We start from the raw sequence: 23,977 nt of genomic DNA on the forward strand, positions 1-23,977 counted from the left end.
CGAGACCTTTTGATGAGGTTCCCTGCCTGACCGACATACGGCTGGAACAGAGAGAGCGGAGAGGATTTGCAGCATTGAGAGCTAGTCGAGTGGCTTCTGAAGGATGACAGTGGTTCACAATGGAGAGGGTACTCCTGTTGCATTGTGCCCCAAACCTCCCCGGCACAGGATCGACCCCCACCCCATCCACTCCCCAGCCACTTGGCTTCAACCGTTTCTCTCTTGCTGCTTCACTGTGTGTCAAAGCAACAATCTCGACAGACTCCTCTTGGGCCTTCTGCCAAGGAGTGAGGGACATGATAGTTTCAAGTTTCAAGTTTCAAGTTTTTATTGTCACATCCCCTTTTATACAAGTATAATCGGTTCAATTAAATTCTAAAAAAACAAACAGCCAGTAGCAGACTAAAAAGAATAAGAAAATAATATAAAACTATACAATACAAACAAAAAAAGAAGAGAATTATATATATATATATATATAAGTGTAATAGAATATACATATATATATATAATATATATATAAAAAAAATACATAATATTTTTACTTTATATATATATATATATATATATATATATATACAATATATATATATATAATATATATATATAAACAATATGGCCATAGATATTCACAGAATATGTTCTTCATGTGTAGTTAATGTGGTGTAGTGTGGTGTTAATAGTCTCTCCTCAGCTGACTGATGGCCTGAATGAACTGTCAGTCTGTTCCCTTGTATGTCTGTTTTGCCTGCCTGACCTGCGGTATCGAACGCCTGACGGTGCCGGTAGTGGTTGGTTTCAGGCAGGGTGTTTGTCTGTCTTTCAGCATCGCTTGGTGTATATGTGGAGGATGGAGGATCAGGATGAGCCGATGGAGATGTACACCGCCGACCCTCTGTAGTGCCCCACCACCCCCCGTGCTGCTTCGCCCAGGTCGGTGCCGGGTGAGGTGATGCAACAGAACAACACACTCCGATGGTACTGGTGGTGTTGATGTGAGGATGTGGGGAATTTGAATTTCTCAGTCGCTTAAGGAAATACAGAAAAGAGGGGCCCTTTGGACCACGGTGCGTTGTGTGAAAAGTGTCGTGGTCCTCGAGATGTGCACGCTGCCGCCTGAACGCTGCAACCTCTACTGCAACCTCTCTGGGTCCTGCTGGTGTGTGCTCCTGTCTCCCACCTCTGTAGTCACGATCAGTCTCCTGGTCTCTTCAGCGGTGACAGGGTGCTCTCCTGGCCCCACCACTGCAGTGCCCTCCCTCCACTCCTCCTGTAGGCTGTCTCGTCGTCGTCAGTGATCAGCTGTATAGGTGATCCAGCAACTGACAGTGAGCGTGATGGAGCAGGAGGAGTGCAGCAGGGGGCTGTGGATGGGGAGGAGGGGAGCTGAGGGCATCCTGAGGAGAGGGGCTGTTGAGGCGAGGCTGAGGGGAGGCGGCACAGCTCACCACCTCACAGTACCCATCATCCGGTCGCCCAGTGCCACACATGGTAGAGGCAGGCCAGGGCCCTGTCCCAGAATGTGAGGCTTGGAACAATAGTGTTGTTGGACTGGAGCTAGAGGCACACAAGCATTCGCACACAACAGGAAGTCCCTCCAGGTGGAAAGGGCGGGCGGTAGCCAGCATTTTGAGGTGGTCGTGGGGGTGAAAGGTTTGATAGATAAATCGGTGTGGGGCAACATATGTGTTGACCACACCTTGCAGCTCCTACTGACAACTTCTTGGAAGCATTTACTGAGCATCGAGGAGCTCAGGCATTCAGGTGTTGGGGGCAGGGCACTTTGGGGTGCATCTTGAAGCTCGCGAACAACCTTGGGGGGCACAGGACAGGGTTACAGACAAGGAAAAAGTGAAGAACAGACACAAGTTCTGAGGGGGACTGAGGCTCAATGATGTGGCCTGCGCCCGGGATGTGGTCTGGTAGGCCTGAAGGAGAAGGCTCTGCCGATGCTGTCCTCTGAGATGCCCAGCGGGCTGGCTGGCGGCGGGAAGGCTGGGGGCCGCTGCGGGCGGGCCGCCTCGGCGGGCTGTCTCCGTCCGGGCTGCCGGAGGAGGGGGCCCTCCTCACGGGAGGAGGGTGCCGCTGGCGTTTTTCTCTGTGGTCCTTCATTTGTCTGTAGCCTTCTTCTCACTCTTCTACTTCTCCCACACCTTGGCTCTCCCCTTTCCACCGGGAAGCTCTCCTGGCAGAGCGAGGTCGAGCGCCCTTTCATCCTCTCTTGGGCTGGCAGAGCCGATGGCTGAGTCGCCGGTGTGTTACGCTTTTATATGCAGTTTGCATCGCCAGTCAAAGGCGGTTTACCATGCGGTGCGCCATTTTGACATGTCCAACAACGCCCGTGACTGGATTGGTGCAATTGACGTGACATTGCCATTTATCACCCGATTGAACATATCCCAGTCCGCACTGGCGTTGTTGTCCCTAACGCATGGAATTGTCCCGTTCGCGCGAGACTGAACATAGATAACAATGGAGGTAAGACGAGGGGTTCAACAGTGCTCCTGTCAGGATTCTCTGAATGAGCCGTTTCAGGGAAATCAACAGCAAGTACCAGGAACTCAGACACAGTCTCCTTTATATCAAATGCATCATATTTCTGGTTAAACGTCGAAGGCAGGAAGGTTTCGAGATTGTGGCTCACAAAAGCATTCTCTCGTAGTCTGAAGGAGACAGAAAAAAGCGTACTTGAATGCTTTGCTTGCGCTGCACTTTTTCCTCCTCGGCCTCCCTCTCAGAGCAAAGTGCCATTGGAAATATAGACAGGCTCAGTCAGCCATCTTAATCCCTCTCCCATGTCCATCTCACGCTCACTCAATCCACCCTGACCCCACACACTCTCACTCCTTCGCATACACATGCACACACACTCATTCGCCGTCCCCCTCCGACTGGATGTGCCCCGAGCCCCCCCTCCCGCCCTAAGAAAAGAGCTTGAAGCAGAGAGAATCTCTGCTGGTGGGGTGTACAGAGCGAGATTTGGGAGTTTGTAAAGGTCAGCGCGGACTTTGTTCAATCTGAGGGTTTATCTCAGCAACAGCAGGGCAGGACAATGGGGCCGCTCGCCGCGCAAGAGAAACCCAAGCTGTGGTAGCTAAATTACTGCACTGATAAAGCCGAATTAGCAGCACTGGGACCCCGGAGGCCAGGAAAAGAGGAGGAGGGAGCAAAAAGAAAAGAAAGAGAGGAGAAAAAGAGGGGAAAGGCACGTGAGATTGAAAAAGGGGGTCGAAAAATCAATGAATCACAAAAGACAAGAATTGAGTCTGCGATCTGGGGATAATTTTGAAGCACATGCCCCGTGTTTTGTTATGGATCACGGCTGAGTCACGGAGATCAGCACTTTGGCACGCAAAAAGAGATCAAAGTGTGCTATCTGCCAGCATTGTGATATGTTTGTCTGCAAGTGTGCCGAAGTCTGTGAGGGATTCTCAGAAGACCCTGTGGTGATCCATATTGGGAACACATGTGCAAGCAAGTGTGTGAGAACATGGTTTAAGAGATGAAAAGAAAAATTAGGATGTATAAAGTGGTGTAAAGACAGAGAGTGATGATGACGTCTGTCACGCATCCCCTACTCCACGGGAGAGGAAGAAGAGCTGGAAAGAAGTACCATTTGTACGGCTTGAGTAGTTTGCTAGGGGCCATGCTTCAAGTGTGTGTTTGCTGGAGTGCTCAAAAACTGGACACTTGTATATTTTTTGACAAATGTACTGGAGCGTCTGCCTCTCCCTCCCTGAATAAACAACACCGCCTGCACAACATTAAAAGCACTTAGAACTTGTTTAGAAAGTGGCATTGTGAGCTCTTGGCCAGCAGAGGGGTGCAGGCTTTGTCCCCAGAAACACTCAGGCTCAATAAAATAAGAGCAGACAAAGTGACGTATGGAGGGGTTCATTAAAATGGGAATTATGCACAGAACATACGGAAGTGGTATACAAATATACATCAAGATAACTACAAGAGAATAGTGAGATTTTCTTGTCAAATAAACATTGTGTGATCTGACAGATAAAGAATATTATCTGCAAGTAAAGGTGGTGGCCATTTGCACGTCCAGTACAATGTGATAATGCTTTTGTTCTGTTGTTTGGCATAACTTCAGTATCACATGGCTCAGGCCTAAGAGTCTCACAGTCTTTTCTTTCCACCTTTCTGTGGCACCGGGTGGCATGCTGGGTACCGCTGCGTACCAGCGCAACCAACATCAGCTCCCCTCCTCTCCAGAACGAGTAACAAAGAGCTGAGTCCTCTGACATTTATTGAGAACCGAATGACTTTATGCTCTGAGCATTCAGAAGATGTGCATAACTCTATTCCCTTTCTTTCTGAACAACTAAACTAATAGTCCGGTTGTTGTTCCCCGAAGTGAGATTAAAAGGAGGATAAGGATTAATTTGTGTTTTTTCTTTGCTTGTTTTCATTTGTTCACTCCATCGGACAGTGATATTTCTGATAACATCTGGCTTTGAAATGTGACTTTTCAAGCAGTTACAAGACAGGTTGCATGTACTGTACCTCAGGTGATGACAATAATCGCAAAAATCTAAATAAAATGCTTTAGAACACCGATTCAAAATGTGAAATGCCCTGAGACTAGGGTGCAACATAAACTGAATAAGGAAATTATATCGCATGAATGAAATGTCTCAGGAACATCTGCTTTCACTATTTGTCACGATTCCACAAGCATTTGTACTACATTAAGACCAAACTCCTGGTGAGATCCTGTTTTAGTTGGGGATTTTTGGACACATTTCAAAGAATGTGGAGGGCAAGCCGGTCCCCAAGATGAATAAAAGACACACACACACACACATAGTACACCTCTACAAATCTTGACTCTGTCAAAACCTCCTTGTTGTCTCTTGCAGACGAGACTCATGCTCCCATAGACAGTGGTGGAGAAAATGAGCGAAAATCACCCAAGCGACTCGGTAGACTTTCCAAAGTAAAGACATCCCGGCGTGTTCGACACTTCAACAATTCAACACTGTTTTGAGATCTAATGTCGTCATCGCGCTGAGCTTCTCACTCCACGCTGTTATTCTAAATGACCGAGGAGAGGAAAGAATAACACAAGAGAACGTCTTTTTCCTGCCTGCCTGTGTCTCTTTGTGTCCGTGTGGATGTATGTGCTTGCGGTAATGTGCAGTTTATATGCCTGTGCATGTTCGTGTGGAGCAGCACTAAAATGTACAGAACATTGGTATTTTATTAATCTGGAGCTTTAAAAACAAAGATAAACTTGTAAAAATAGAGACAAGTACACAGAGAATGTGATGGTTTCCTGAACTTTTATAATTATTATAAGACGATTGTTTAGTGTGAGTCTTTCCTCTCCTCCAAGCCAATCAGATAGTTACGAGAGCTTTTTACTCTCTGTTCCGCGGCTGTTTGACTCACACTGTGGCGAAGTGTTCGTCCTTATTCCTAATAAAAAGTATTTAAAAGCCACAGCCAGCCCTCCCGTTTTCTACTGGGCTTATTACTTTTGAGGTCTACAGCACAGCACAAGAACTGTAACGAAAATAAGTATTTCTACAGCCAAGCTTTTAGGCCGTGTTGTGTATCTGATTATGGAAAATGGCAATCACAACAGCCACAGGAACCTGATTAATAGGTCACCACCTCCCGCTTGAGTCCCAGAAATGTTAAGCAGTACAAGAGATTGAGATTTAAAGTGAGAGAGAGAAAGGGAAAGTGGGTGAAAATTGAGCAGTCAGTGATCTGTGACTAACAAAGGTCTGGCATTTGGCTCACACCTTTACACTTAGAATATATGATATCATTATTTAGAATATGAATATTACAAGGCTGAGATAAGGTGAGCCTTGTTTCACGCCTAATTTATAAATATCAGACAAGCAGCAAGAGCTTGGAAGGCAGAAACGGGTATGTCTACAGAAACAGCATGGATCTAATCACCAAGATAAACAGCATTTGACAAATGTCATCATCTTCCACTGTGGCAAAGAGCAGTGTCATTGTCTGCGTCCGCCCTGAGGCCGAAAGCTGATGGGACTATTCATCAGGGCAACGATGAACGATGGGGTTTCACAAGATACACGGTGAAAGAGAGGGGGGAGGGGGATTGGACAGGAGTTACCTGCGCTTCATCACAGAGGACTGATGGGCCAATGTGAGAGGTTTTAAATTAATGTTTAAAGCACGTCTGCTACGAGAAACCTGCAGCAATAAATGATAGCATTGTGGTGGAGATGTGTGAGGAGACTGTGGGGAGGGAGGAGCAAACAAGAGGCTCCATTGAGGATTCTTGGTTAGAGAGTGGCTGAGGTCTGAAACCAATGACCAAGAAATAACAGTCCGAATCCCAGGGACAATATTTGTTGAGTTCCACTCTCTTCGGAGACGGATGACTTCCTCGGTAGCCTGCGCACCTTTCATCTGAGCCATGCAGATTAACTAATTAACAGATGTTGGTAACGAGTTATGAACAAATGATAAGGTATCAGGCTTCTGATCAAACCTGACATTTAATTTGCTGCCCTGCTTCCTCGTTATCAATTACCTTGTTCATTGAAGATAATTGACAACGGTTTGCACCGGGACACAGGAGGCTGGTCTTTAACAGCTTCTTAAAAAAGCCCAGCGCTGCTGTGGTGTTTCTAGGGGCAACGGCGACCATATGTTTAATATTAGGTGGAATCTGTTCCACTGGAGTGCTCCGAAAGCTGGGAAAATTGGATTAAATTGGCTAATGGCATGTTTAAAACGTACGTAAAATGAATGTGAATGGAAGATATTACAGCACCCGGGCCTTGAGACTTGTGGTGTTAGGCTCTCTCTCGGGTGTTTTTGCTCTATGTGTAAACTTGGGGTTTCTGTCAAAGTCAAAAAATGATGACAGAAAACCGCACACTGTTGGTCAATACTGTTATTAGAAACCGCAGGTTTGATATCCCTTTCATTACAGCGTGGTATGCACATGTGCCCAACTCCTTACTTTCACACATATCCTGAAACATCTGCAGTGAATGTAGCTGTGTATGAATTTTTATCGTTAAAAGATGTTAAAAGATTTCCATCGCAGCACTGGTGTAAAGTCAGGATAGTCGTGTTTGTGGCTGTATGCCTCATTCAATATTGTAGGATTATGGTTACTTTCTCTGACCTTAGCCAACACTCATGACGGAAGCAGCAGAACATTACTGTCACCGTGAGAACACTAGAAAGCACATTAGCTAAATCATGCAGGAAACTACTCTATCACTCGTTATCGTACTCCCTCTCTTTCTCTCTCTGTCTCACTCTATCCATTTGATTTGCCGTGACAACTGTCTCCTGGCAGTCCCGGGGAGTTTCTGCCCTATCAGTCCGGTACCAGTCACCTTAAGGGCCAAGCATCAAGATTAAAAAAACACCTTTCTGTAGAAGGCAAACAGATCAGACAAGTTCCAAGCTGCACCTTGAATGCCCTATAGGGATATCTTGCAGCATAAGAGCTTGGCCATCCGCCCACCTCAGGCTAAAACACAAAAGGCGAGCAAACACTTCAATAGGCGAGAGGTGGGTCAGGACAGATAAGTGTCAGGGTGCGCCAGGACTTCTTCTCCCTGAAGTTTGGAGAAAAAAAGACGCAAGCTTAGCTCAGCGATTAGGTCGAGAACAAAAGAAGCATCGCGTCAGCGCGAAAGGGCGATCAAGGCGGAGGTTTTGAGCCTGACGGAGTGTGAGTGAGATTCATGATGCCATGGCCGGATAGGTATCTGTCACGTAGGACCTTGGCAACATGAGAGTGCCCGCCAGACGTCTTAGCCTATCGCTAAGTCAACAACAGGGTAAACAGAAGAGCTAGCATACTTTTTGCCTATTTCCCCACATCACTGGGTGAACAATACTGATATGGAAAATCACCCCACGAAAAGTAAACAGTGAACGGATGACGGGCAGAGAAAAAGAAGTTTACCTGGTAACAAAGTCATCCCAAGGTCCACTGCTGCAAAGAAACAAATGTGGCTTCAGGGCTGACATGGACCCTATGATACATGCTCTTTTGTGCGTGAAAGCATTTGTGTTGACCTTGTCAAATGGGTCTACGTCAATGCACATCCCAAAAATCTTAATGCACTGTATGTCCTTCATATATCCCCCTTACCATGATACTCTGCGGGCATCATGCTCAGTGACATGTATATTCTATAAAGTGACAATGGCGGGACACCAACATTGATAATTGCAGTTTTGCAGCCATTAGATCGTCGAAAACTGACGAGCAAGTGATTCTGTCTTCTCACAGTTGGTGACGTTGTGTGGCAACACATGTGCATTGACTTTCAAGCAAGAACTGTGAGATAGCAAACACGTTCAAGCTGGAGAACAAAAAGATAGTGATAAAAGACAAAGCTAACAGGTGCTGGAGGAGTGTCAAAAGCCATGATTCAGAGGTGCAAGGCCACGCCCAGTGGTCACAGGGTAAGGACAAGTGAGAGTCAACATCATTAATATTGCTTCCAGAGGGCTTAGTCATACCGTTTGTTTGCTTCAGAAATGCTGAAACAAAGTCAGAGACTTGTTTTGATCGTGCCTCTAAAGATCACCGTCAAAGTGGTGACCTGCGGGAGAGGGTCCAATGTGGCCAAAGAGATCCGAGCTGTAACTTTGTAGTTTATTCCTATTAACCATGCGCCGCTTCCTCCAAACACATCCGCAGATGTGTTGCCCTCCCTGCTGCCATCCGAACACCCGAGGGAGTTGGATCACTGAGCCCATTCAATGCCAGTCAGTGCATAGAGTACAATACCTCCAGCCATTGTATGGAGACATGTCTCTATCAATAGGCAAGTCAGGCCAATCTACCGGCCAGATAATAACAGCAGTCACTCTGACAGCAGATCCCCACACCGGACTCTCTCTGAGGGCCGTGCCTCACTGTGCTCAGGCCTTCCTATCCCGAGGCTAAGTTTGGCAGCCCGACGCACACAGACACACATACACACACACACACTAGACCGGGGGCCCTGGCGTTCTATCATGTTGTGCTAAAGGGGGAGCATAATGGTTTTTAAATGGATGACTCGGTGCTGGCCCAGAGAGGGAGTCTGAGACAGAAGAGAATGGCCATGGCCTGCAGCAAAGCAGCTCTTAGATTGAGCTGTCCGTCTTGCTGAAATGAGTCTGAGTTAACACCTCTCCCAGTCCCCAGCGCCCCGGGACAGACAATAGTAGGCTTCCTCTCTGCCTTCCTCTTTCTCTCAGTGCTACTCTTTCACTCTCTCTTTCTATTACTCTCTCCACCAGTCTCCACCTCCACTCAGATACCCAGAAAGCACGACAGCGTCCGCCATGTGATTGTTCGAGGGGCTTGGCTGCGCTGGTAGACCGCGGTGCTTGAAAGCCAACACAATGAGTTATTATTGCCAGTCTTAGTAAAAAGAAATCCGCAAAAATTCAGTCGATGTAGTTAAACTGTTTTGGTATACTATTGCAGATGGCATTTATCATTTCAACAACGTGTCATGTTTTTAAGGATTACAGGGCTGCATTTACAGAATAGTCTGTAACCTCTGATTTTAAGATCATTCAATAAACTTAAAATTAAGTAAAATATCAAGAAGGAAATGAGGATGTTTAATTTTTTAGGAGCAGGAAGACAAGGCTTTTAAGCCTAAATCAGCAATATTGCGTACTGCAATTATAAAGTGTAAGCACTGTTACACTAATCATTGCGAGAACTACATTCAGCACAAACTGTGTGCGGCCTTGGTTAAGTATGATCACATTTACACCAGAGATCTCAGATGACTTCACTTATTATTTCTCATAACACATCCCCTGTTTTGGCACGGGACTGCTGCAATTCACACACACATTCACATGATGTCCATGAAGAGCATTAGACTCCCTCAGCGTTTTTTAAGCTGTGAGAAATATGTGTTTTGCATCCTCATCTCTGGCTCTATCCATCCCCATTAATCCTTGTTTCTCTCTGGTTTCTTTCAACATCTTTCTTCACTCAGTATTACTTCTGTCTGTCTATTTGTCTAAGACCAGAGGCAGTAGATGAGTAGAGGGGTCGATGGTGAAAGGGGGTGTACGGTACTCCTAGGGGAGTCTGTTGATGGCTATCAACAGACTGACTGTTATGACTATCTGTGATAAGAGTCTGGGAGAGGAGAGCCCCCGAAGTATTCTCGCTCCAAACCAGACAGGATATCTTAAAAAAATACTACAGCCTTACCCAGAGTGAGCCCTCCAACAACCGTTCGAGAGGAGGAGGGGAAAAAAGGCGGATCAATTGTTCCCCTTTGACATATTAGGAGGCAAAGGCAAAATATTTGACCTTCAAGATAAACACAATTGACCTCAGGCCAACAGAAACATGCTAATTGTTCGAAGAAAATTGCTCTCAAACTAATTTTCAAAATGTCACCAAAAGACAAAATTGTGGCAGAATCTGGACTATGTTTGTGTTAATACTGTATTATACCTTACCAGATGGTTTATTAAACTTAAAAACTGTAAACACTGTCTTAAAGTTGCCAAAAAAACTAGACATCTTAAAACAATATGCTGATTTCCTTTTTAGGGAGACGCGTATATGCCGAGACATTTCTGAGAGCACATGCATCTCTTTAGAGCTGAAGGTGGCCTGTTTTCCTACAAGCCTGCAGAGAGCTAAAGCTAAGCTGTTGAATATGCAGGAGCCAGAGCATCTGGGGAGAAAAGAGGAAGGAGGAGGAAAACTGAGAGAAAACATGAGAGCTACGGGGAGAGTGTAGCTTTTGGAGAAGTGCCCTTTGCACCCCGAATGGCTAGCCATAATATGAACTTTAAAAAAGAAAATGTTCAGCCTGGCACGCTGCCACATAGCGTGTGACTGTGTTCTCTAATCGCCTGCATGCTCTTACAACTGTTAGGAAGAAAACAGGGTGAAAAGAGAAATGAAGGCTTTTGTGGAAACCACCAGGAGTCCTTCACACGGAAGCCATTATGGGATTTCTTTAAAGTCCTATCAATGAGGGATTCATAACTATACTGTTCTGAGTTTTTAGAGATAATACATTTTCAATATAAGTAAGAAATATGTTTTTCCCCTTGAGAAAAACATGTTAAAATTGCGAGTTTCAATTGAAAAAGTCCTTTTTATTCTGAAGTTATACTCTCCAGTTTTTTCAAAAACTATTTTACTTTACCTGTATTGATAAGAAAAATATTAAGAAAAAGTGTTACAATCTTCTTTTATGAAATCCTAATTTCTGCTCCTATGATACTAGTTTTACGACCAAAATGTTACCTTCACAGTCTAACAGATCAGTAGCAGGCATCTGAGTTGTTGATTGTTGATGACCATAAAGTTTGTTCCAGCTCTAAAGTAAACTTTATCATTTGATCGCATCATTTGTGTGCTGTAAATCACGTTGAATATAACATAGTTGCTTTCAAAAATATTTCCATAATTTAGTACAGTCCTCTAAATACTTAGTTACCAGAAATTTAAGTAAAACATTGTTTTATTATTGTTGGTAAAATAAGTCTAAAATTGTATGAACTTGTAAGTGTGTGCATCAGCTGCTGGGGTCCAGCTCAAGCACATCATGCCCTTTCCAAAATGGTGTTCCGATGATGAACTTAAAAAGTTACTCTAAGAGTCAAGGAGCCAGTGGAATGAGAAGCAGGCCAGTATATTTCATCTTTAATTAGATACATGAGAAAGACAGAGCGGGAGACACAGATCAGGAGTTTCTTTTTCTTTTCTTTTTAATGAGCTTACTGAAGCAACTTCAATATCCTCTAATGTCATGTTGAAATGAAAATTAATAGTTCAATATGCCGCCACCGCATTGGGCCATGCTTCTCCCATTTCCATATCAGGTGGCGTGACCAAATGAGCGCGCTCGCTCGGACCGACGCCCAGAAAAGCTGATACCTCCACTAATCAGGCAGATTTTTCCATCTGACATTGCTGTGCTGCTGGAATTCCGGACGAGTGTGATTCGTATGTGTGTGTTTATGTGTGTGTGTGTGTGTGTGTGTGTGAAGGATACAAAGATGAGGTTCAATCACAGAGAGGGTGCAAATTGTATGGGCATCTTTCCTGATGATGAAATTGCCTGTGGATAAAGAGCGATGGCTGGAAATGTGAACAAATGAAGAGCCGCTCGTTCATTCACTTACCCTCTTTAGTGTTGTCACTCTTTTCATCTTGCATCTTTTTGTACATTTGTTTAAGCCACAAGTAGGAAAAAGTGATAGACATTGAAATGAAGAGAGAAAAAAGAACTGTTGTCAACCCCAAACAAAGTGCCCTGTGAGAAGCCCCGCTGGTTCCTACCTCCCATCCAAAGGAGCCATCTTTGCCCGTGGCCTCGTGATGCAGCGTGCTGTGCAGACCAAACCGCTCGCCAGCACCGATGCAGGTCTTGGCCCAGACGCCCAGGCCGGCACCGGGCACAGAGGACTCGCGCAGCTCCAGTTCGCTGGGAATGGGAATGTCATCGGGAATGTAGACCGGTGCCTCGTAGGGCGAGCCCTCCTTGGGTGTGGTGAAGTCCTGGTCATTGCTGCTGCTGTTGCTGTTGTTGTGAAGGTGGTGGTGGTGGTGGGTGGCGTAGATGTGGGGATGCAGCAGGTGGTGGTGGTTGTTGTTCGGATGGGAAGGAGTCGGTGAGGGCAGGGGGGACATGTTGATGACACCGTCGTCTGTGTCGTCTTCTGGGCTGTCGGCACCGCCTCCGCTTGCTAAACCCGGGAGGTCGGCCTCTGTGTCGTACATGCTGTCCACTGGTTCACTGTCATCTATGAGACCAAACACACATACAGAGGCAACTGTTATGAGGCCGGCAGAGAACACAACAAACAATGTCTTCGGGGATTACACCATGGATTTAACCGTCAACTCATTTACTTTAAATTGTAAAATAAAATAAAAATCAACCCTCTTGGGGGTCCTCAAAAAAGAATAGCGATGCATCTGATGTCCTTCAGCTACAAGATGCTGAGTTCTCATTACTTGAATACTTTTTTTCTAAATCTTATTTTTAGAAATACAAACATGTGTTCTTTTGTTCCACGGAAGCGAAGCAGTTTGTTTTCTTTCACAAAAGAAGCCAAACACGAAGTTTTCCATGCAAGTTGTAACATCCATCAGTCAGTACCAACAAAGCACACTAACAGCCGGTCCGAGTCGCTGCATACTTGTTTGTGTGTGTGTTAGCCTCAGTGTGTGTATGTGTATATCCCTCTCTTCCTCTCTGGACTGATCCTGGTGTCTTTAGTCAAAGCACCACTACAGTTTTACTATCTAAACACAGGGACTGGCAATCAGCAGGCTAACTAGGCCCAAAATTACAGGAGGGGTGGTTCCAATCAGGCTTTCTCTGTCCGTTAGCCTCCTTCTAGCCTGCCGCCGCTTCCCAGGCTGCAACATGACATTTAAAAAATGTGCTTGTTAGCGCATGAAAGTTCATGAGGTCACAATGAACGTGTGTGGGTTGCGTTTTAATAAAATATATATGCGTCACTAAGAAGCTGAACTAAAACCACAAGGATTGAACGAGCAGATCAAGAAACAAATATGTTACATTTCACTGGTAAAATTTAACATGAGCACATTCGTTGCTACAGTGCATCTTTTTTTTGTTCTGATACATATTTGGGTTTCTGCCCAGTGACAGATGTGGACTGTGAAAGCTGTTAAATTAACTGACATGTACACTTTAAATGTGAAATGTGAAATGATGAAAGCCTGCGACAAGGGCTTTTCAGTGCCTGGCAAACCTGCAGCATGTCCATGCAGATCCGGGAAACGTATCATATAAAGCTGCTGCAGTAAAATCCAGCCATTTATGATTCTGCGTCATACAGTGATTTGGACTGGAAAAGAACCCATTTTTTTTAATGATCACTGGTTCATATAGGCTCAGAACAGGCGCGCAATTAAGCATTGGAACAAGTGAGCAAGCAGTAGCTTCCACTTTTCACAGATCAATTAAAGTTTTATAACTCGGCCCTATCTGCTGCTCCCACCACACAATCGAAAGTGTTTTCAGGCTGTTAAACAGTCTTTTTTCGACACACTTTCCCTCTTCACTCCACCACTCTCACACTTGACCCATCGAGAGCAATTTTGACAAGCAGAAAGACAGCCGCGGAAAATCTATTAAATACTATTTGGCTTTAAGAGCCTGTGCAAAAAAACTAAAGAATCGCACAGATTGCTACGTCAAATAATGAAGTAACAAGGAAAAAGAGAGAAAAAAAATAAAACTTTTAATTGTAATGAACAAAACATCTTTTGTGCGCCACATGAAGCAGTAAAGCGAGGTAGAAATAGCCAACACAGTGTGATATTAAACAAGTTCAACTCTCATTTGTAACTTAGCTAATTCATTAAAATAGAAAACAGGGACAAGAAACAAGCTCTCTCTCTCTCTCTCTCGCGCCTCTTTTTTAAGACAATTTGACAATGTTTAAGCAGTGGCCAAACAAGTGGTAGTAATAATGAAAGGGGCGAGGAAGAAGACGAAGAGTCTAAAAACTGATGACTGAGCTGCTTTTAAACAGCTCTATGTTAGCTCTGGGTCTCAAAAGACACAGACAGAGATGTTAGGTTCGTGTCCCCGAGGGCTTCTTAAAAAACACCCGGGCCAGATAGTGCCTTCCTCTCCCTGGCTCCGTGTGTTGTTCTTTCTCGCTCTGGTCTTCTCGCCATCTCTTTCTCTTTTACGGGGAGCTATTTATCCTGATTACATCAGGGGTCAATCATTAATTCGCACCTTGGGGGTCTCGGTGCTGGCTGCGGCTACAATGGGCTGCTTGTTCAGCGGCTGTTATTCCAGTGGAAAACTACGCTGCTCTGCCTGAGAGCAGGGCCCGGGCCACATGAAGGTATCCCATTTATTTGATAAATTGTAAATGCGTGCCATAAACGGAGCTCTTTGCTTTGTAGCGGCTTGCAATAACAAAGATTTTAGGGCACGTATGAACACAGATGCAGGCTATCGCACAAACACACATCTCTTTGCGACTGCAGGATCTGTTCCCGAACTCTAAACACATATAATGGTGCTGTCGGTAATTAAGATGATATCTCATAATTACTGCACGTCCCATTGAAATTACAAGATATTGCATAGATATGACATCTAAGGACACCAACCTCTAAAATGCACATTTAAAAATGTCAAATATTTGTCAAGTCAACCACATAACACGGGCCATTAAAAAAATGTTACTGTGCTTATTTTCAAGATGTAAAAAAAAATAATACAAGAAAAAAAAGAGATGAAAAACTGATAACATTGTAATCAACGTTGCCATGGCAAAATAACTTTACACGGTTCTGAAAATCAGGGGTTTAATCGGAGGGCCTTACAACAGGCAAATCGTTCTGTGGTTGTGTTTAATCAGAGCGCTCTAGACTTAAATGCAGAAAGATAGAGATCTGGAGTCATTTTCTGCCGTCTGCCTGGACGCACACAAACACATGTGCCTTGTGGCACTTAGTCTGAGCCATATTGTTGACTTGGTCGGGGGAGAAATTTGTGGAGAGAATACTGTCTCAAATAAGGGTCAACTCATTTCTCTTAGAATATCATGCCTTCACCGTGAAAAATACAGAACCGTTGTAAAACTTTCGACAAAGATGCATTTTCACTGGTAGACAGGGATGCACACCGTGTAAAAGCCCCGCAACAACGAAAGCCAATAATAGCTGGAGCATCCAGAGCCAGGTGTACGCTTTGCTAGTGAGCGAGCAGCACAGTGGAGCCATAACTGTGGTTATGATAACAAGAAAAGAGAGCTGGAAATAGGACGTGTGTGTGCCAATGATGGCCATCATAAAGCACACACACGTCCTATTTCTCTCAATGCCTTCCCCCTCCAACGCACACAGAGACTGTATCTTTGTCTGGCCGTAAATTGATCTGGTTCAATTCAAAAGGAAAGCCAGCCACTGATGAAAAGACAGTATCCAGGGAAAAGGCGAAACTATGCAAAATTCGGCGCTGGCTCCAAATATGGGGAGGAAAGATCGTCTGGCGAAAGAAAAAAAGAAAAAAGGTAGAGGGAGAATGTGTGGACCATGACAGATATGAAAAATGGGTAGCTGGTTGAGCAATAAATGGCCAAACATTTTGATGTGGGAGCTCTCAGCGCACATGTGCACATATGTGCGTATAAGTATATGAGGGGTTGGGTGTGTGGGTGTGTGTGTGTGGGGGGGGCATTCAAACCCTTCGCTTAATGTGCTGTTTGTGCCTCTATATTGCGTCAATATGGTACCACTTAGCTTATTATTGGGCTACAGAGTGATATTGGTACCTGTTCCTCTGTATTAAGCAGGCCTTTGATGATTCCTCCACACACACACCAAAAAAAAGCCTAAAACACCCTCTGCTTTATAACAGGGGGGGGGGGGGCAGGCAGCTGTAAAAATCAAACGAGTGCAAATCAAAGGTAGAGTGAGTGAGACTGAGTGGTGAAAAACTGTACAATGGTGTATTTTTTCCGCGGTGGCACGGGAGTACTATATTCAAAATGACGAATCAAATGGAGGCATGTGACGAGGGAGCCGAAGGAGAGCGTTAAGGGGGGAAGATGTGCGCGATTGTGCGTGTGTAGGAAATAATGAGAGAGCACTTGGGGCACGGTCAGCTACAATACCAGCAAGCGACTCCGAGCAAGAACGCCACACTTCCCCTCGTAAAAAGCACCGGGGAACATTTCCAAGCAACACTTAAAAGTACAACATGGCTTCTTCACAGTGGGCACAGAGGGGATTATAGAGGCGGAGAAAGAAAAAAATAAAGGAACATAGAAAGAGAGAGAGAGAATAAATGAAAGGGAGATGTTTTAAAAAAAGATTTCCCCACATGGCTGCACATGTTCTGTTGCTCTGCGTAATAATGACACAATAACATTTTTTAACTGCAGTTATTACTACATTAAAGTTTATGCTATTGTGAGTCACAGCTTACAACGCTTCTGTCCTTGTGTGTTGTAAAACTGTGTTTATTACTTTAAGTGCTAACACTGTAGTATGCACACATTGTTGCAACTTCCAATCTTCAGTGTGTGCGCGCCTTTGAACAATAATAAAAATTAAAAACAACAATAATCACTATGCTTTTTTTTAAGGACAATAGGCTAGGGACTGAATTTGGTCACTGCAGCTCACTAAGGAACAGACGTGTGTTTCTATACGTGAGTGTGTGTAGTGCCGATGCAACGCGGCTGATGTATTGATGTGGTATTTGTGCTGAGCAGCCTCAAGGCATTCCATCCTCCAATAACGCGTGTGTGTATGTTTATGTGTGTGTGTGTATGTGTGTACACTGAAATCAAGCCTCCGGGCAAAAAGAAGACAGCAGGCAACCTCTTGCAGCTGAGAGCAGGTGTGTGTGTGTGTGTGTGTGTGTGTGTGTGTTTGTGTGTGTGTGGTGGCCCTGTGGTCCCAAGGGGACACGGGGCCCCGGCTGCTGAAGACATTTATTAACAGGGCAGATTAATAGCACTAGAAGAAAACATGTGCACAAACATGATAAATATTAATAATAATCAATATTGAGTTACATTTTCCAAATTGAGTTGCAAACATCCCCCAGGGGAGGGTCAAGAGAGGAGAGGGCGGGGGGCAATAACAGGGAGTTGGGAGGTGATATAGGAAAGGGAAGAGGATCAATCACATGCAAATAAGTCAAGAAGAGAGTAAGGAAGAAAGAAGAAACGTGGTTTAACGACATGAAACGTCATGATGGAGACCTAAACCTCCTTTACTGTCCCCACGTGCAGCAACTACTTCAACGAGGGTCAATCTTACTGTGACACACTCGTCAACAATAACATTTACCAAAGATGATTTAAAAAGGCGTGACTGCTGAAGATGACTTTCCAGCTATACTGAGAGTAAATGTTGTATGTATTCCCCTCTCTGGGAAACATTAGTGGGACGGTGGGACCAGTGGCAGCAGCAATGTGGGGCAGCAAAGTCAGTGGAGCGACATCAATTGGTCGAGAAAAGGTGCCTCACAGACATTAATGCTTTATAATGAGAACCGATGCAGTCCCAGATAATGGGACAGAAGTCTATTTGGGAACAACGTATTTGTACTGCTCCTCGGTGTCTCTTTCTTTTTTGGTCTTCGTCTGTGTGTGTGTGTGTGTGTGTGTGTCTACACCCACTTCTGGTGCAGCTTCATTTAGCAAGCCACTGGGGAGGCCAGACAGCCAGCTCGGGGAGCAGCAAGGCAGACAGCGAGCAGAACAAACCCATCCATTCTTATTAACCGGGGAGGAGAAAGGTTAACTTGTGTGACTTTTCATGTGCAGGCCAGTGTGCATTATGTGTAATGGAGACATCTTTTGTTTTAGTACTAGTCTTTGGTCTTAAATGTGGAGTCATTTTGTTAACACATTTTATTTCATAAAATTCATGACATCCAGACGAGTTTTGTGCCGTATGTGTTGTCCAGACAAGCTTCATACTTTTTTAAATTTAATTTAACTGGAAAATAAACTGGACAATCAATTCAGAACAACAACGATAAACATATCCCTACAATAATCACGCGGGCCACTAATTCAATTCAATTTCCTGCCGTGTTTCAGTGGATAGTGGAGTGCGTCTGCTACATCCTGGTCTTTTTTGGTTGCTACACAGTCGCGGTACGTCTGAGTTTGTACTGTTGGGTATGCGGAGGTGTTGGGAGGGGGTGATGATATTCACCTCTGCCACTGGAAGCCCCAACACCCATACATCAGTATATGACTCTCCAGCCTCGCTCCGCTCTCCTCCTCTCTTCTTCTTGCCCACTCCCTCCAGTCATTAGCCAGTGAATTAACGACAATGTAACGTGCTATTAATCACCCTGACAAAAATGTTAGCATTGACTGGCTAGGCCGGCACGAGACTGTGTAGGAGGAGGAGGAGGAGGAGGAGGAGGAGGAGGAGGAGGAGAGTGAGGCGGGTCATGGGAGACTAGAGAGTCTGTGAAAAAGGATGGAAAGGTTGGGACGGAAAAGATGAGGAGATGAGATAAAGAGAAGGGAATACTGCAGAAGAGAGGAAGTGAGCACGGACATGAAAAGACGGGGAAATGTCTGCGTGCAGGATTTCTGCACAATAATGGAACAGTTAAGTCTAGAACATATACAGAAAAAGCAAGTGAAAGTGTACTCAAGGTGAACAAAAATAACAACGTTGAGCAGCAGTGGTTTTCATGGAGTTCAATGGGCGAAGCTGCTGCAATTAGAGTTTCCATGCTTAAAATAATACAACTCATTTTTGAGCATACCATTCAGCACACAATTACATCTATTTTTAGTTCAGTGTAGTAGTGAGTTAAATTACTTCCTTCCAGTCAAATAATAAACATGTGGTTTTGTGTTTGACATGATAATTGGCCTGTTCATAAAGAAGGCATATGTCATACAAATGATTAAATCTGTATGATAGGATCATGTAAAACAATCTACTCTAAACGTTGCACGCACTCTTGATGCACATATTTATGACATTTATGATTATATTGATGTTTTTGCATGCCAATAATGTGCAGAGAGGAAGAACAATAGTCCTCAGACCTACAGCAAAGAATTCTAGCGCCATTCCACAACTATCAGAGACAAAACGACAGAGAAATATGTTTGCTGTCTGCGTAAACTCTTACAACGACTGAGCGCATCTCTGACTCCCCCACCTCTCGCTCATTATCTCTCCCTCCAGAGTCAGACCACCTGCTGGGAGGCCTGAGCCGTGGACGTCAGGTGGGTCGCGGCCGTCACACGGTCCCATGTCATCAGGCTGTCACAGTGAATGGAGCTGACATGGGAGATATGCTAATCCACTTAGCTTCAAACTCAGCCAGGAGGCCGGTACCCAGCGCGGTCTCGGCCCGCAACGAGCAGAACACACACATACACACACATCTGATACAACTATCTATATATATATATATATAGATAGTTGTATCTAGTTGTTGTATATAAATATTACATGATGCTCAATTGTATATTTATTATATGAGAGCAATAGGCTACATACAGGGGGTGGATACATTAACAAAAAAAATACCTGTGAATAATATAAGGCGAGTCATCACAATAGCCCTTCAGCAAACACCGCAATGTTTTGTAAAGATTAAATCAGAGGAAAGTTGATTCTGCCCTGTGGTAATGTTGATGCTGTCTTTAAGGCAATCAAATAATGCTGAAATGACAATATTCAAATCAGAGAACATGTTGGACAATTTTTTTAAATAATCATCTTATCCTTTATCAAGCAAACATTTGACATATTCTCTAGTTCAACCTTTCGAGATGTGAAGATGCTTTTCTCACCTCGTACCGTTAGTATTGTAAACAGAATTTATTAAAATGGACTATTGGTTAAGAAAAATCCATTTAAAAAGGGATGAACTCCCTTTAGCGTGTTTCATCGACCACACATTTAATCATAAAAGGTCAAATCCTCATAATTGCAACTCTTAATTAACCCCTAGTGAACTGGCAATAAATGTGAAGAGTGTGAATCCAATGAGAACTATTGAGAGTATCAATGAAGCGCGTCCGTTATTTTTTAAGCAACAATGCAAACACATTATGTGATTACAGCTTCTCAAACGCAAGGAAAGAAAGAAAAAGATCAATCTAAAAAATAAAAAACAGACTAATTGAAAATTACACATTTATTACGATTATTAATCATAATTGTTTATTGCAGCCCTTCAATCAGCAGCACAAACTCTCTCTGACTCAGTAATATCACAGGCTTACCTAAGGCAGTTCTTTCCAAAGTTACTGCGTCAAATAGCGTAGTAATTACAGGTGTTACTATGCTCACTCCATGTAAATGAGAACTCAACCAAGTGCTGGCCCTTTAAACATATTACCTGGCAACTCTAAAATATTTGGCATTTAAGTGCAAAAAAAAAGAAGGTTAATTTAAACATGAACAAGACTCTTTGAAAAGCAGAAGGTGGAGAATTACAACAATTTAACTCTGCACCAAGGTGATCAAAGTCAGCCAGCGAGCAGCGAGGTGTCAGAGTTCAAAACTATTGCGCCACTCAGCGAGATGATATCTCAAACCAATCCATCGTATTTCCCGACCATGACTTCCCCTATTAAGAGCTGTGGCGGCGCTATTACTAATCTGTTCACTATCCCACAGAAACAGGAAGGAAGAGAGGGAAACAGATGGGAAGGTCAGAGAATGGCGAGCAAGGGACACAATGCTTACTGCTCCCTTCCTCCTCCTCCTCATCCCCTCTCCCTCAGTCTCCTCTACTCTGCTCGCTCTCTAGCCGTCCGCAGAGCGAGAGAGAGCGGAGGCTCACAATCAGTCTGACAATACTGTATACAAGTGGTGGTGAACAATGGAGGCCAACCACAAAGAATTCTGGGAACATGGGCACAGCCTTCTTCTCCTGCGGGTGGCTCCTGAATGCCGGACCCATCGATACACATCGGCCTGCTGAGACTGAGCGGTGCCAGAGAGAGAGAGAAAGAGAGAGAGATATGAAGCAGCTATATGAGAGCTGCATGCATAACAATGTTTGTGGGTGAAAAGGACAATAATCAAACAAACAATGGCAATAATCACACACAGGCTCAGTGTCAAATCTTCCTATAATTAGGCCACTTAATATACCAACACGCTGTGTGTGTGTGTTTGAGTGTGTGTGTCTGTGAGTGTGTGTGTGAATGTGTCTGTGAGTGTGTGTGTGTGTGTGTGTGTGTGTCTGTCTGTGTATGTGTGTGTGTGTGCGTGCGTGCCTGTGTCTGGTTGAGTGGGAGGTGGGTTGGACTAGCTGCAAAGCCTGCAACAATAAGTGAAACATGATTTCTCACCGGATAAAACCAATTTGAAACATGAAAAGGAGAGAATAAATGAAAGACAGTAAGATGATGAGATTGGAAGAGTTAATGACTTAGACAAACAAACAGAGAGAGAGAGCGAGAGAGAGAGAGGCACAATTTTGTCCCTCTCCTCTTTAAGTGTGCAGGGTGTGGGGTGAATGCGGTCCATTTGGAAATAATTGGCTGGTAATTAGGTGGGGGTCGACAGGTCGATTTGGGAACAAATGGCTGTCTTTAGCTCAGGTGGCCCTCCACATGAGATAATGGGACCTTTCCCTCCCCCCTCCCCTCCCCCTCTCCTCTCCTCTCCTCTCTTATCTGTTGGCGTATGTGGAAAAAACCTTCCCTTAAGTTTACATGTAGATGCACAAGATGTTTCCAAAGGGTGCATGACCGCATTTTAACCATTACACTGTGGTAATATGAGACCACTTGTGTTTCTTCATTGAAACAACAGCGTGAACGACTGCTGTCCTCTTTCCCCCTCCAGTAATATTTCTACCATAATCCTAAAATCACATTTCTCTAAACAAACCCTGTTGCTACCCTGTTGCTTCGCAAACAGGAAGTTGAGACTTACAGTACAAGCCCCCCCCCCCCACACACACACACACACCCCTCCTCTGGCTTTGCTTTGCATGGATTTGCCTTGAATTTTACGATCGTGAAAACATAAAGGTGTTAAACATGCTGGAAATTATGTTTCTCGTGCGAAAGGCTTTTGAAAGATTTAGCTCTGTTTGCACTTGTAAAACAAACACTTCTGTTTGAGCCACCAACCAGCAACACATGTAGTAAAATTCAGTCCGCTAAAGTCTCCTTAACCAAACTTATAAATTATGAAGCAAGTTTATGTTGTGAACGATTAAACATGTTTGGCCTTTAAAGCAATCTGCATTCTAGAATCTCTCTAACTTTAGTTTCTGAAAGCGTGGCATGCGCTGCACTGGACTGCGTACATGTGGACTGCTTCAAAGTTATCCTTGTGTGAAGTGTGACGTGTTCAGACTAATCATGCAAAGCAATACAGAATTCACTGTACAGTTGTTTATAGTTTCTCGAGGGCAAAAAGTGTGAATGCAGACATTAAAATATATTCAGACATGAAAGGAAAAAGAAATAAAATTGATCTAGCACGTAAACAGTGTGTGTGTGTGCGTGTGTGTGCATATGTGTGCGTGTGTGTGTGCGTGGATGTGTGTGTGTGCATGTGCGTGTGCATGTGCGTGTGTATGTGTGTGTGTTTGTGTGTGTGTGCGTGGGCTAGTGCAAGCCCCCCAAGTCGGGGCTCTCTTTCTCTCTGTGTCTCTCTGTGTCTCTCTTTGTCTCTCTCTCTCTGTCACTCTCTCTCTCTCTCTCCCTCTCCTGTCCTCCTATTCAGCAGCGCCGGGGTCTTGTTTGGCTTCCTGCTGTTTGTGTCCAGACGGGGCCTTGATATGAATACTGATTCCCCGTTGATAGGCCCGCACTTCCGATCTAATTAACTTGTTTTGTCTTTGGCTAAATGGAAACGTCCGAGGGAGGGTGAGAGAAAGAAGGAGAAAGAAAAGAGGAGCGACACCAAACAATGTCACTGATCTTTGCAGGAGACGCGCCGTAAATAACAACAAATAAATACAAACAGGACGGAGGTTAAGGAAGGACATGCTCTCAACTCATTGTGTGCACATCAAAAAGAATCCCTATTGCTTAAAGGATACACATTTATCTTTCAAAAAAACCAAAGGGGATATGATGTGAATTCAAAGCATCCCTGAGAGTCGGCAGGCAGAAAGCAGGCCGCGCTCACTGAGCTGGTGGTGACGGGAGCAATAGGAACAAACTGCTTACTGCTCACTTCCAAAATGTGATTAAAAATAGTAATTGGCCACAGACGCTCGAGGTGTTGCGACCGCGTTGCAACTGTGTGGCCATTTATGACCAGATGTGATGGCCTCATGTCCCCACACGTGTAACCAGCATCTCCTTTGATCTGACGTCCAGTCAGAAAGCTGCACGGAGACGTGCTCGTTAACTCTATCGTAACGCGATGCTATTGTTTAAGTTCTAGATATCGCGCGCACTACACTGCGACATCGTGAGCGGCCGATGCAGGACGAGCAAAGCGAGCGCGCGCATGTGGTTTCCTGGCGGTGTATTGTCCTCCGGTCCC

General features: G+C 44.5%; 1 protein-coding gene across 8 annotated transcripts in view; it reads right to left on the reverse strand.

Annotated features, from left to right (window-relative positions):
- Positions 1-23,977, reverse strand: part of prdm16 (PR domain containing 16) — a 175,564-nt gene that overhangs the window by 106,348 nt on the left and 45,239 nt on the right. For all 8 annotated transcript variants that reach the window (XM_056422493.1, XM_056422495.1, XM_056422488.1 and 5 more), the window contains exon 2: positions 12,296-12,759. In XM_056422493.1, coding sequence (XP_056278468.1) covers positions 12,296-12,759 — 464 coding nt within the window. The remainder of the gene's footprint in view (positions 1-12,295; positions 12,760-23,977) is intronic.

Source organism: Pseudoliparis swirei, chromosome 9 (assembly GCF_029220125.1).
Source record: "Pseudoliparis swirei isolate HS2019 ecotype Mariana Trench chromosome 9, NWPU_hadal_v1, whole genome shotgun sequence".
Lineage (NCBI taxonomy): Eukaryota > Metazoa > Chordata > Actinopteri > Perciformes > Liparidae > Pseudoliparis > Pseudoliparis swirei.